Source organism: Bombina bombina, chromosome 2 (assembly GCF_027579735.1).
Source record: "Bombina bombina isolate aBomBom1 chromosome 2, aBomBom1.pri, whole genome shotgun sequence".
NCBI lineage: Eukaryota > Metazoa > Chordata > Amphibia > Anura > Bombinatoridae > Bombina > Bombina bombina.
Window position 1 is genome coordinate 999616888 of NC_069500.1, and position 14984 is coordinate 999631871.

The window sequence follows — 14984 nt, forward strand, 5'->3', positions numbered from 1 at the left end:
CTATTTAATAGTTACCTAGTTAAAATAATTACAAAATTACCTGTCAAATAAATCCTAACCTAAGTTACAATTAAACCTAACACTATACTATCATTAAATTAATTAAATAAAATACTTACAATTACCTACAATTAAACCTAACACTACACTATAAATACATTAATTAAATACAATACCTACAAATAACTACAATGAAATAAACTAACTAAAGTACAAAAAATAAAAAAGAACTAAGTTACAAAAAATAAAAAAATATCTACAAACATAAGAAAAATATTACAACAATTTTAAACTAATTACACCTACTCTAAGCCCCCTAATAAAACAACAAAGCCCCCCAAAATAAAAAATGCCCTACCCTATTCTAAATTACTAAAGTTAAAAGCTCTTTTACCTTACCAGCCCTGAACAGGGCCCTTTGCGGGGCATGCCCCAAGAAGTTCAGCTCTTTTGCCTGTAAAAAAAAACATACAATACCCCCCGCCCAACATTACAACCCACCACCCACATACCCCTAATCTAACCCAAACCCCCCCTTAAATAAACCTAACACTAAGCCCCTGAAGATCTTCCTACCTTGTCTTCACCATACCAGGTTCACCGATCGGTCCTGAAGAGCTCCTCCGATGTCCTGATCCAAGCCCAAGCGGGGGGCTGAAGATGTCCATGATCCGGAACAGCCAATAGAATGCGAGCTCAATCTGATTGGCTGATTCCATCAGCCAATCAGAATATTCCTACCTTAATTCCGATTGCCTGATAGAATCCTATCAGCCAATCGGAATTCGAACCTGGTATGGTGAAGACAAGGTAGGAAGATCTTCAGGGGCTTAGTGTTAGAGCTGAACTTCTTGGGGCATGCCCCGCAAAGGGCCCTGTTCAGGGCTGGTAAGGTAAAAGAGCTTTTAACTTTAGTAATTTAGAATAGGGTAGGGCATTTTTTATTTTGGGGGGCTTTGTTGTTTTATTAGGGGGCTTAGAGTAGGTGTAATTAGTTTAAAATTGTTGTAATATTTTTCTTATGTTTGTAGATATTTTTTTATTTTTTGTAACTTAGTTCTTTTTAATTTTTGTACTTTAGTTAGTTTATTTCATTGTAGTTATTTGTAGGTATTGTATTTAATTAATGAATTGATAGTGTAGTGTTAGATTTAATTGTAGGTAATTGTAGGTATTTTATTTAATTAATTTAATGATAGTATAGTGTTAGGTTTAATTGTAACTTAGGTTAGGATTTATTTGACAGGTAATTTTGTAATTATTTTACCTAGGTAACTATTAAATAGTTCTTAACTATTTAATAGCTATTGTACCTGGTTAAAATAATTACAAAGTTGCCTGTAAAATAAATATTAATCCTAAAATAGCTACAATGTAATTATAATTTATATTGTAGCTATATTAGGATTTATTTTACAGGTAAGTATTTAGCTTTAAATAGGAATAATTTATTTAATGAGAGTTAATTAATTTCGTTAGATGTAAATTATATTTAATTTAGGGGGGTGTTAGTGTTAGGGTTAGACTTAGCTTTAGGGGTTAATACATTTATTAGAATAGCGGTGAGCTCCGGTCGGCAGATTAGGGGTTAATAATTGAAGTTAGGTGTCGGCGATGTTAGGGAGGGCAGATTAGGGGTTAATACTATTTATTATAGGGTTAGTGAGGCGGATTAGGGGTTAATAACTTTATTATAGTAGCTCTCAGGTCCGCTCGGCAGATTAGGGGTTAATAAGTGTAGGCAGGTGGAGGCGACATTGTGGGGGGCAGATTAGGGGTTAATAAATATAATATAGGGGTCGGCGATGTTAGGGCAGCAGATTAGGGGTACATAGGGATAATGTAAGTAGCGGCGGTTTACGGAGCGGCAGATTAGGGGTTAATAATAATATGCAGGGGTCAGCGATAGCGGGGGCGGCAGATTAGGGGTTAATAAGTGTAAGGTTAGGGGTGTTTAGTCTCGGGTACATGTTAGGGTGTTAGGTGCAGACGTAGGAAGTGTTTCCCCATAGCAAACAATGGGGCTGCGTTAGGAGCTGAACGCGGCTTTTTTGCAGGTGTTAGGTTTTTTTTCAGCTCAAACAGCCCCATTGTTTTCTATGGGAGAATCGTGCACGAGCACGTTTTTTAGGCTGGCCGCTTGCGTAAGCAACTCTGGTATCGAGAGTTGAAGCTGCGTTAAAAATGCTCTACGCTCCTTTTTTGGAGCCTAACGCAGCCTTTATGTGGACTCTCAATACCAGAGTTATTTTTATGGTGCGGCCAGAAAAAAGCCGGCGTTAGCTACGCGGGTCGTTACCGACAAAACTCCAAATCTAGGCCTAAATAACTCCTGTCGAGTTAGCAATAGCGATAAGTGTTAGGTTTTTTTCTTCTGTGCTCTCCATTGAAGGGGGAGAATAATTTAGCGAGGTCACCATATCCGGAGTCCTTTAGTTAGTACGCGTTGGATTTTGCTACTTGATAAAGTTTTAGTTCCAATGTGTACGTGCGCTAACCTTCTGGCAGTGTTATCGCTTAAGCTAAAGCGCTAAATAGCACACCACTTGTAATCTGGCCCTATATATGCTTTTATATATATTGAATTGCAAATAATAAAGGTCTAGATAATAAGTGGATCACAAAAATATTAGCAATATTGTGCATTAACATCACTCAAGCGCAGTCTATTCTATTTTTGCGCTAATATTTTTAGAAGTGTGCTAAAGCCCTCACATAACAGACTTCTTTGGGTAGTAATATTTAAAATCTTGCCCATAATATCTTATACTAATATATATTCCAGTCCATTAGAAGAGCCCTTTGAAGTGTATTGTATGATTTTTCACAATGTTTTCAATTACAAAGCCATTCCAAAAATTCCAAAACCATTAAAAACAAATTTATTGTGTGCTTTTCCAGCGGCTCTGCACTGTGTAAATGCGACCAGTTCTTTGTATTGAAAGAATTTGACAGTGACATTCCAGTCCATCAGAAAACCCTTTATTGCATAAAAAATGTTAAAGGGACAGCAAAAACCTAATTCATATCATATTCAATTCATAGTGAGATTAAAAGTAGGTTAACAGGATGCACACTGAACTGCTGCAGCCAATCAGGGTTAATACAATTTTATTTTATTTTTTCAATATACCATGCTTCCCAGTCCCACCAGTTTTTCAGTGGCTTGGCATCCAATAAGGATACCAACCCATGGGAGGGCACAATAACTGTAGCTTTAAATTACTCTCAAGCACGGCTGCAGCAGTACATACTACAGAACAAGTGCACATGCAGACTTGCACGTTTGCCTTATATAAATATGCTCTGTGATTGGCTCTTCTCAAATGGCACTCACACAGTTGAAATTACATGAAACCCAAATATTTTGTTCATGATTCAGATAGAGAATACGATTTTTAAAAATATTCCAATTTACTCCTATTAATAAATGTGCGATGTTCTCATGTTATTCTTTGTTAAAGAGACATCTAGATAGGTATTATGCACATTTCGCGAGCACTACATGACAGGAAATAGTGTTGCCATCTAGTGCTCTTGCTAATGTATAACATTGTTGCAAAACTTCTGCCATACAGTTCTGCAGGCACGTGCACGCTCCTGAACTTGCCTTCCTGCTTTTCAACAAAGGAAAACAAGAAAACAAAGACAATTTGATAAAAGAAGTAAATTGGAAAGTTGTTTAAAATCGTATGTTCTATCTGAATCATAAAAGAAAAATTCTGGGCTTTATGTTCCTTTAAACCAAGCCTCTCACTCATGGGAGGTCCAGGCAACGGTAGCTAATCCAATAAACTAATGAAGAAAGCTACAAAAATAAGGTTCATATTACAAATAAAAAAAAGTTGTTACTGCATTTTCTATGTGCCTTGTAACTGTACTTTCTATGCTGATTTTCGCATGTTTAGTTTACTGACCCTTTAAAAAAATGTCAGCATGCTCAGCACATACATTTATTACAATATATAGTACTGTTTATAAAAAAAAGTTGAATATATACCACAAATTTCCGTTATGAAACTTATGCAATAATCACAAAATAAATCTATGACTATAGTTGTTACAAATGTTTATTCATACATTTTCTTAAAGTGGTATAAAATTGTTAACTGTGCACACCATTAATTCATATACTATTAGTTACCTTAAAAACGTTATTTTTAACCTTCAATATTGAATTAATTTACTTTTGTATTTTTACTTTTGTATTAACAATATGGGTTCCATTTATCAAGCAAGGGAGGGCTGCTTGGGAGCACTGCTTACCTTAAGTTAAAGGGACAGTTAGGTCACAATTAAAGTTTCATGAATCAGATAGGGCTTGTCATTTTAAACATCAAACCAGAGAAAAGTATCTATGGCTGCAGGTCCCATACGTGAAAATAGACCCCAATTCAAGGTACACTCAGGCCGGGTGCCACCAAAAGCAGCAATCTCTCAGTGCTGAAGAGACACTATACAAGGAATACTGCCACATTTAAGTGCTGTTATAAAAGCCAAAAAGCTTTATTCCAAAATGCTTAAAAATGTAAATATACACACAGAGGTAACAAAGACATATACATATTACGTGTATATGAGAAAGCGCCGGCTATTGGTGAGAAACACGTACGATGTATATGTCTGTTACCTCTGTGTGTTTATTTACATTTTTAAGCATTTTGGAATAAAGCTTTTTGTTTTTATAACAGCACTTGAGTGCGTCAGTATTGTTTGTATCATGCAATTTTAAACCATCCAACTTACTATTATCATCAAATTTGCTTTTTTTATATTGGTATTCTTTGTTGAAAGCTAAACCTAGGTAAACTCATATGCTAATTTCTAGGCCCTCGAAGGCCGCCTCTTATCTCAGTGCATTTTTACAGTTTTTCACATCTAGACAGCACTAGTTCATGTGTGACATATAGTTAACATTTTGCTCACTCCCGTGGAGTTATTTCTGAGTCAGCACTGTTTGGATATAATGCAAGTCTGTCAAAAGAACTGAGATAAGGGATAGTCTGCAGAGGCTTAGATACAAGGTAATCACAGAGGTAAAAAGTGCATTATTATAACCATGTTGGTTATGCAAAACTGGGTAACAGGTGATGAAGGGATTATCTATCTTTTTAAACAACATTATTGTGTAGACTGTCCCTTTAAGAAGAGACTTAATTGCTTGAGGTGATTGGAAAACCTTGCTCCAATGCAATTGGTCGCACAAAAAAGCAGGGGGCAGGCTTCCTAGCTGGGAACCTTTTTTGTCTGCCTGTTGATAAATAGGGTTCTTAATATTTTGCCTCTTCCATTAAAGTTTGAAAACCCTTCAAAAAAACACTTGAATGTATTGTTCCTGTACCTTATAGTTGTTTTGTCTTTAATGGGATTACCCTAACATTTTGTATGCATGATTTTGGTAGAATTGAAATGACATAGAAAAGGAACCAATACTAACCTGAGCTTCACATAATGTTCTTGCATAACAAACAAATAATAGTTGCAATCGGAGCCATTAATAGTTAGCAAATAAATATTACTTTTTATAACTGATATAGCCCAGTAAACATAAGAAACAGGCGCAGTCGGAACATCCTATGATGTCAGGGTGCTTTGGGAGACACTCATTGGGAACTGGTTGCCTAGAGACATTTCCTGCCTTGACTTGCACTGCAGCATGGAGATGATTGCTCTTCTGAACCTACAAGTAGAAATACAGCAGTATGCACATGCTACTGGAATACAAACAATTTGTCAAAATGGTAACCTCACGTGTGAGTACAATTTGTATCTTTTTGTTGCATTGTGTGCGTGCATGTGAGTGGGTGTGTTTCTGTATTCATACTCACTATAGACAGTGAGGCCCATTTATCAAGCTCTGTATGGAACTTGAGGGCCCGTGTTTCTGGTGAGTCTTCAGACTCGCCAGAAACAGCAATTATGAAGCAACGGTCTAAAGACCGCTGCTCCATAACCCTTTTCGCCTGCTCTGATGAGGCTGACAGGAATCGTCACAATTCAACCCGATTGAGTACGATCGGGTTGATTGACATCTCCCTGCTGGCGGCCCATTGGCCGCGAGTCTGCAGGGGGTGGGATTGCTGCTGGTGCAATGCTGAATACGGAGAGCGTATTGCTCTCCGCATTCAGCGAGGTCTTGCGGACCTGATCCGCACTGTCGGATCAGGTCCGCAAGAGCGTTGTTAAATAGGCCTCCTTATGTATAACATAAATGACAATTAATATAAATAGATACATATTTATTTTGCTGTATTGATAGATGGAAAACTTCTGTACAAAGCAAATCTGTACAAAGCAATTTATACCAATAAAGATTTTTACAGAAGACAGTTGGTTCATATATGCATGATAAATATGCTGTATACTATGCAATGTAATATATACTGCATAGACCTAAATATAATCCAATTAAATTAGAAACATAATGAACATGGATAAGATTAAAAATGAATAACTGACATATTACAAGTGGAGCACAAGAATATTAGTTCATTTATATTACTCAAGCTCAGTCAATAGCACATCTATTTCTGTGCTAATATTACAAGTCAGAAGTCATTTTTATTGTTCGAACAATAGTCTAGGGCTCACTAACATCTGCATGTTGGGTCCCTTACATAATAAACTTCTATTTAGATGCGCAGGAAAAAATTTTGTTAGATATTAATTGAGCGCTAAGCCGATGGTGCACACAAAATACACTCAAGTAATGACGTTTTTTATTTAGTTGTGTGCTATACTATTTTAAATACATGCATACACACACGCACACATGTGCACATGCACACATACACACACATGTGCACATGCACACATGCACACACGCACACATGTGCACATGCACACATACACACACGCAGACATGTGCACATGCACACACACACGCACACATGTGCACATGCACACATACACGCAGACATGTGCACATGCACACACACACGCACACATGTGCACATGCACACACACACACGCACACATGTGCACATGCACACATACACACACGCACACATGTGCACATGCACACATACACACACGCACACATGTGCACATGCACACACACACGCACACTCGCACATGCACACATACACACGCAGAAACATGTGCACATGCACACATACACATGCACACATACACACATGCACACATACACACACGCACATATGTGCACATGCACACATACACACACGCACACATGTGCACATGCACACATACACACACGCACACATGTGCACATGCACACATACACACACGCACATATGTGCACATGCACACATACACACACGTGCACATGCACACATACACACACGCACACATGTGCACATGCACACATACACACACGCACATATGTGCACATGTACACATACACACGCACACATGTGCACATGCACACATACACACACGCACACATGTGCACATGCACACATACACACACGCACACATGTGCACATGCACACATACACACACGCACACATGTGCACATGCACACACACACGCACACATGTGCACATGCACACATACACACACGCACACATGTGAACATGCACACATACACACATGTGCACATGCACACATGTGCACATGCACCCATACACACACGCACACATGTGATTGTGCACATGCACACATACACACATGCACACATACACACATGCACACATACACACATGCACACATACACACATGCACACATGTGCGCATGCACACATAAACACATGTGCACATGCACACATACACACACGCACACATGTGCACATGCACACATACACACACGCACACATGCACACATACACACACGCACACATGTGCACATGCACACATACACACACGCACACATGTGCACATGCACACATACACACAATGTTACCATTTTATTAAAACATTGCTTGAAAGCAAAATAAAATAACAAATAGAAATGTGTAATTCATGTTGGCTTATTATAGATCATAATTTACTATTATACACAGTATATTAAAAATAATATTCAGTCAGTTAACAGTATGGCTATAGAATTTTCTTGGGTAGATAGCAGTTTTATGTAATTGTGATTTTGGTTTATAAGTATGATATTGATTAAAATAATTTTATTGTAGGACTAGATTAATATACCAGGCTTTGCAGAGTGTCCTTGACATTATATGAATTGCTGAGGCACTTTAAAGGGACATTCCGGTCAAAATATAAATGCACATAGATGAATTACATATTTGAAAAGAAGCACATTTGCAATATACATGGATTGGCAAAAATGCTTCTAGTAAAAGTTATCACTGGTTTAGTGTTAACATTTTTCACTGCACGTGCATGTGAAGCATAGTTAGATATTGTCACTGCACCCACAAACTGCAGCTACTCAGAGCATCAGTGGGGCTTGTATCATGTCAGCAATTAACAAATTGAGTCATTACCAGATGGTTAAAGCACCTTAGACTCTCTGAGCAAGTACTTTGTTTAAAATGCTGGTGCACGGTGCATACTTAAAGGGACAGGAAACCCAACTTTTTTCTTTCATCATTTAGAAAGAGCATGCAATTTTAAACAACTTTCCAATTTACTTCTATTATCTTATTAGCTTTATTCTCTTGATATTCTTCGCTGAAAAGCATATCTAGATAGGCTCAGTAGCTTCTGATTGGAGGCTGCACATATATGCCTTGTGTGATTGGCTCACCCATGTGCATTGCTATTTCTTCAACAAAGGATATTTAAAAAATGAAGCAAATTCGATAATAGAAGTAAATTGGAATGCGCTTTAAAATTGTATTCTCTATCTCAATCATGAAAGAAAATGTTTGAGTTTAGTGTCCCTTTAAATACACTTTTGAAACAGCTATAGCTTTTATTAGATGCATTTTTGCTAATACATGTATATTACAAAAATGCTTCTTTTCAATACCATGTGGTTTCCAATTTTGGCTGGAATATCCCTTTAAGCTCTCACAGTGTAATTGATTCATGGCGGGGTCTGTGCATTTCTTAGCCTCTGGGTATTTAGGTCAGAATGTTTTTTAGGGTCCTTGGATTGAAATGATCTAATGTTTGTAAATTATCCAATTGTCTACTTTGTTAGATTTTTTGTCAATCATCTTTCATCTCCTGCAATCCAAACAACACATCTTTTTGACTTATTATAAATGTACTGATTGAGAATGGAATAAACAAATAGTTAAAAAAAATATTTTCTTTTTGTCATATATATTATATTATTGGATTATGTTAGGAATCAGGATTCATTACATAGATGACCATTTTTTTATCAAGCAGCCAGAATAGGAGGTGCCAAATGGCATTTTAGAAAACAAGAAAGAGTAATTGTATACAATTGTATGCAGGATAATAAAAAAAAAGGATAGGAGACAGTAGCATTAGTCTAGAAGGTGTAGCTTACTAGCTTCTAGTATGCCTGGCCTCTGCAATGGATTGTATTGATAACAGCAGAAAGAGACTTACTTTTTATTCGCAATGACATAAATGCAGGGGTTGTAGAAGGTTGAAGACTTGGCAAAGAGAGGAGCTATAATAGCCATTGCTGGAGATATTTTTTTGGGATCACCAAAGGAGGACCATAAGCAGATGATGGAATAAGGAGACCAGGCCACCAGAAACATAACTATCATCACCACAGACATCTGCAAGATGACAAAAGCGCGTAAGACATTGACGTTTGCCTTTATCAAAAACGAGTATGACATAGAATTTAATTCATTATAAAATGAAATTATGTTGTACCAACAAGGCTTATGTAAAAATTCACGTTTTGAAAAATGTTTGTGAGAACAATGAAGATATTTTTCATACATAAAAGGCTAAAGGTTAATTTACTGAAGATGGGAATGTCAGATTACTTTTGTTGTTTAGCTCAGTGTTTCTCAACCGCAGTCCTCAAGTACCCCCAACAGGCCATGTTTTCATTATAACTGAACCAGTGCAGTGGTGATGAAGTAATCAGCTGATCTGTAACACCATGGTTACTAACCTGCTCTCACCCATCAGCTGATTATTTCACCTGTGCACTGGTTCAGCTTTAATGAAAACATGGCCTGTTGGGGGTACTTGAGGACCGCGGTTGAGAAACACTAGTTTAGCTGATAACACTGTGTCTGGACAATTATACTGGATTGTATCATTAAAGTAGGCAGAGGCTTAATTTGTATTTGCCATGACGTAACTGCTGGGTTGTAAAAAGTAATGTCTTGACAAACAATTCCTAATACAAAATCATAGTTGGCTAAACAGTCTCTCACTAGGGCAGTCTGAGGCATATTGTGAAATTACTTCTAGTAAATGATCCTTTGAGAATGCTTTCATACCAAGGGAATTTAGATGGCTTCACACTTTTTTAAAATTGGTATGACCCCTTTAAGTTCTGCTTTTACCCACCACTGTAGCATTTAAATTGGTTATCACTCTAAAAAGACTATAAGGTTCTGACAATTTTTAAGAAAAATTTTGTTAATTACCATAATTTGTATGGTAACCCACAAAAACAATTATACTTTTAGCTAGATTACGAGTTTTGCGGTATGGCTCATAACGCTGCTTTTTCACTACCGCTGCTATTATGAGTCTTGTAGGTATAGCTGTACCGCACACCTTTTTGGCCGTCACGCAACGTAACTACAGCACCTTTCAAAAAGTCCTTTTTCAATGGGACTTCCATAGCGCCGGTATTATGAGTTTGCCTGTCCGGCCAAAAAGTGAGCGGTACAGCCTATAACTACAAGATCTGTACCACCACCTGAAAGTCAGTAGTTATGAGTTTTACTCTACAAAGCTGTACCATTAAACTCATAACTAAAGTGTTAAAAAGTACACTTACACCCGTAAACTACCTATTAACCCCTAAACCGAGGCCCTCCCGCATCGCAAACACTAAAATAAAATTAGTAACCCCTAATCTGCCGCTCCGGACATCGCCGCCACTATAATAAATATATTAACCCCTAAACCGCCTGCATCGCAAACACTAGTTAAATATTATTAACCCTTAATCTGCTGCCCCAATGTCTTCGCCACCTACATACACTTATTAACCCCTAATCTGCTGTCCCTAACATCGCCGCAACCCACATTACTGTTATTAACCCCTAATCTGCTGCCCCCAAAATATCTGCTGCCCCCAATGTCGCCGCCACTATACTAAAGTTATTAACCCCTAAACCTAACCCTAAGTCTAACCCTAACACTCACTAACTTTAACCTAATTAAAATCAGCCAGTAGGATTTTTTACCTTTTAATTCCTATTGGCTGATAGAATTCTATCAGCGAATCGGAAATTTAAGGGACTCCATCTTGGATGACGTTCTGTTAAAGGGAACCTTCAATGTACGGTTGGGACAGTATGAAGAGGATGCTCCGCACTGGATGTCTTGAAGATGGAGCCGCTCCGCGTCGGAAGGATGAAGATAGAAGATGCCGTCTGGATGAAGACTTCTGCTCACCTGGAGGACAACTTCTTCCCGCTTGGATGAAGCCTTCTCCCGGCTTCGTTGAGGACTTCTTGCCGCTTGGATGAAGACTTCTCCCGGCTGGATGAGGATGGATGTCCGGTCTTCCAAAACTGTAAGTGGATCTTTGGGGGTTAGTGTTAGGATTTTTTAAGGGTTTATTGGGTGGGTTTTATTTTTAGCTTAGGGTTTTGGGCAATGTAAAATAGCTTAATGCCCTTTTAAGGGCAATGCCCATTCAAATGGCCTTTTCAGGGCAATGGAGAGCTTAGGTTTATTTAGATAGGATTTTATTTGGGGGGTTGGTTGTGTGGGTGGTGGGTTTTACTGTTGGGGGGTGTTTGTATTTTTTTTTACAGGTAAAAGAGCAATGCCCCGCAAAAGGCCCTTTTAAGGGCTATTGGCAGTTTAGTGTAGGCTAGGGGTTTTATTATTTTGGGGGGCTTTTTATTTTGATAGGGCTATTAGATTAGGTGTAATTAGTTTAAATATTTGATCATTTCTTTTTTATTTTGTGTAACTTAGTGGGGGGTTTTTGTATTTTAGTTAATTGTATTTCATTAATGTAATTTATTTAATTTTAGTGTAATGTTAGATTTAACTGTAAGACAGGTTAGGTTTTATTTCACAGGTAAATTTGTATTTATTTTTACTAGGTAGTTAGTAAATAGTTAATACAATAAATACAAACTTACCTGTGAAATAAAAATAAAACATAAGCTAGATACAATATAACTATTAGTCATATTGTAGCTAGCTTAGGTTTTATTTTACAGGTTTTATTTTTAATTTATGTAGGTGGCGGCGACATTGGGGGCGGCAGATTATGGGTTAATAACTGTATGTACTGTAGGTGGCGGTGATGTTAGGGGCAGCAGATTAGGGGTGTTTAGACTTGGGGTTTATGTTAGGGTGTTAGGTTTAAACATTTACGGCTAGATTTAGAGTTTTGTCGGTAACGACCCGCGTAGCTAACGCTGGCTTTTTTCTGGCCGCACCTTTAAAATAACTCTGGTATTGAGAGTCCACAGAATGGCTGCGTTAGGCTCCAAAAAAGGAGCGTACAGCATATTTAACGCAACTTCAACTCTCGATACCAGAGTTGCTTACGGACGCGGCCAGCCTCAAAAACGTGCTCGTGCACGATTCCCCCATAGGAAACAATGGGGCTGTTTGAGCTGAAAAAAAACCTAACACCTGCAAAAAAGCAGCGTTCAGCTCCTAACGCAGCCCCATTGTTTCCTATGGGGAAACACTTCCTACGTCTGCACCTAACACTCTAACATGTACCCCGAGTCTAAACACCCCTAACCTTATACTTATTAACCTCTATTCTGCCGCCCCCGCTATCGCTGACCCCTGCATATTATTATTAACCCCTAATCTGCCGCTCTGTAAACCCTCGCTACTTACATTATCCCTATGTACCCCTAATCTGCTGCCCCTAACACCGCCGACCCCTATATTATATTTATTAACCCCTAATCTGCCCCCCACAACGTCGCCTCCACCTGCCTACACTTATTAACCCCTAATCTGCCGAGCGGACCGCACCGCTATTATTATAAAGTTATTAACCCCTAATCTGCCGAGCGGACCGCACCGCTATTATTATAAAGTTATTAACCCCTAATCCGCCTCACTAACCCTATAATAAATAGTATTAACCCCTAATCTGCCCTCCCTAACATCGCCGACACCTAACTTCAATTATTAACCCCTAATCTGCCGACTGGAGCTCACCGCTATTCTAATAAATTTATTAACCCCTAAAGCTAAGTCTAACCCTAACACTAACACCCCCCTAAGTTAAATATAATTTTAATCTAACGAAATTAATTAACTCTTATTAAATAAATTATTCCTATTTAAAGCTAAATACTTACCTGTAAAATAAATCCTAATATAGCTACAATATAAATTATAATTATATTATAGCTATTTTAGGATTAATATTTATTTTACAGGTAACTTTGTATTTATTTCTATCAGCCAATCGGAATTAAGGTAGGAATATTCTGATTGGCTGATGGAATCAGCCAATCAGAATCAAGTTCAATCCGATTGGATGATTGGATAAGCCAATCGGATTGAACTTGATTCTGATTGGCTGATTCCATCAGTCAATCAGAATATTCCTACCTTAATTCCGATTGGCTGATAGAATCCTATCAGCCAATCGGAATTCGAGGGATGCCATCTTGGATGACGTCATTTAAAGGAACCGTCATTCGTCGTTCAGTCGTCGGCCAGGATGGATGTTCCGCATCGGAGGTCTTCAGGATGCTGCCGCTCCGCTCCGGATGGATGACGATAGAAGATGCCTCTTGGATGAAGACTTCAATCAGATGGAAGACCTCTTCTGCCCCGCTTGGATGAAGACTTCTAGCGGATGGAGGACCTCTTCTTGCTCCGCTTGGATGAAGATTTTTGCTCGGCTGGGTGAAGACGACTCAAGGTAGGGAGATCTTCAGGGGCTTAGTGTTAGGTTTATTTAAGGGGGGTTTGGGTTAGATTAGGGGTATGTGGGTGGTGGGTTGTAATGTTGGGGGGGGTATTGTATGGGTTTTTTTACAGGCAAAAGAGCTGAACTTCTTGGGGCATGCCCCGCAAAGGGCCCTGTTCAGGGCTGGTAAGGTAAAAGAGCTTTGAACTTTAGTAATTTAGAATAGGGTAGGGCATTTTTTTTATTTTGGGGGGCTTTGTTATTTTATTAGGGGGCTTAGAGTAGGTGTAATTAGTTTAAAATTGTTGTAATATATTTCTAATGTTTGTAAATATTTTTTTATTTTTTGTAACTTAGTTCTTTTTTATTTTTTGTACTTTAGTTAGTTTATTTCATTGTATTTATTTGTAGGAATTGTATTTAATTTATTTATTGATAGTGTAGTGTTAGGTTTAATTGTAGATAATTATAGGTATTTTATTTAATTAATTTATTGATAGTGTAGTGTTAGGTTTAATTGTAACTTAGGTTAGGATTTATTTTACAGGTAAATTTGTAATTATATTAACTATTTTAGCTATTAAATAGTTCTTAACTATTTAATAGCTATTGTACCTGGTTAAAATAAATACAAAGTTACCTGTAAAATAAATATTAATCCTAAAATAGCTATAATATAATTATAATTTATATTGTAGCTATATTAGGATTTATTTTACAGGTAAGTATTTAGCTTTAAATAGGAATAATTTATTTAATAAGAGTTAATTAATTTTGTTAGATTAAAATTATATTTAATTTAGGGGGGTGTTAGTGTTAGGGTTAGATTTAGCTTTAGGGGTTAATAAATTTATTAGAATAGCGGTGAGCTCCAGTCGGCAGATTAGGGGTTAATAATTGAAGTTAGGTGTCGGCGATGTTAGGGAGGGCAGATTAGGGGTTAATACTATTTATTATAGGGTTAGTGAGGCGGATTAGGGGTTAATAACTTTATAATAATAGCGGTGCGGTCCGCTCGGCAGATTAGGGGTTAATAACTTTATAATAATAGCGGTGCGGTCCGCTCGGCAGATTAGGGGTTAATAAGTGTAGG

The 14984-nt window shown here is 37.7% G+C and overlaps 1 protein-coding gene across 1 annotated transcript in view; it reads right to left on the minus strand.

The window, feature by feature from the left end:
* Window positions 1-5574: 5574 nt before the first annotated feature.
* The window catches only part of RRH (retinal pigment epithelium-derived rhodopsin homolog), a 51637-nt gene continuing 42227 nt past the window's right edge, over window positions 5575-14984 (minus strand). The window contains exons 6-7 of the mRNA XM_053700187.1: window positions 9448-9626; window positions 5575-5680 (exon numbers count right to left, since the gene is read on the minus strand). Coding sequence (XP_053556162.1) covers window positions 5575-5680; window positions 9448-9626 — 285 coding nt within the window. The remainder of the gene's footprint in view (window positions 5681-9447; window positions 9627-14984) is intronic.